Below are 432 nucleotides of genomic sequence, written 5' to 3' on the forward strand. Positions count from 1 at the left end.
AGCCTGGAGCCTGTCTTCCGATTCTGTATCTCCCCCCCCCGCCCCGACCCTCCCCTGCTCACGCTCTCTCTCTCAGAAATAAAAACAAAAACCCAAAAACCCCCCCACTATGCTGTTTATCCTCCTCCAAATGTAACCAGTTCTCTATTATTTTGAAGCACTAGAACTATTTGAGAGGACCAGAAAATATACAGTGCCAGTGTAACCAGAACTCTTGTTCAAGTGCTAGGAATCCCATGGGCCAAGAATGGAGTAAGGGGATGCTACTGGTTATCAGCACTAGGTCAGGCATGGGTTTTACCTGGCATGTTTCTCTGTACTCTCAGCCATAGCCAGTGCCCGTCCCAGGGCTGCTTTTACTTCATTCACAAGGGCCACTTGGGCATCTGTGCCACTCCCTGCAGCAGCTAGGCTTGCGAGGAATAGGCGGGC

The 432-nt window shown here is 50.9% G+C and overlaps 1 protein-coding gene across 1 annotated transcript in view; it reads right to left on the reverse strand.

The window, feature by feature from the left end:
• The window catches only part of HUWE1 (HECT, UBA and WWE domain containing E3 ubiquitin protein ligase 1), a 75,536-nt gene that overhangs the window by 41,943 nt on the left and 33,161 nt on the right, over positions 1–432 (reverse strand). The window contains exon 18 of the mRNA XM_077748287.1: positions 302–407. Coding sequence (XP_077604413.1) covers positions 302–407 — 106 coding nt within the window. The remainder of the gene's footprint in view (positions 1–301; positions 408–432) is intronic.

The sequence above is a fragment of the Crocuta crocuta genome, unplaced genomic scaffold, assembly GCF_008692635.1.
Source record: "Crocuta crocuta isolate KB4526 unplaced genomic scaffold, BGI_CrCroc_1.0 scaffold1307, whole genome shotgun sequence".
Taxonomy (NCBI): Eukaryota; Metazoa; Chordata; class Mammalia; order Carnivora; family Hyaenidae; genus Crocuta; species Crocuta crocuta.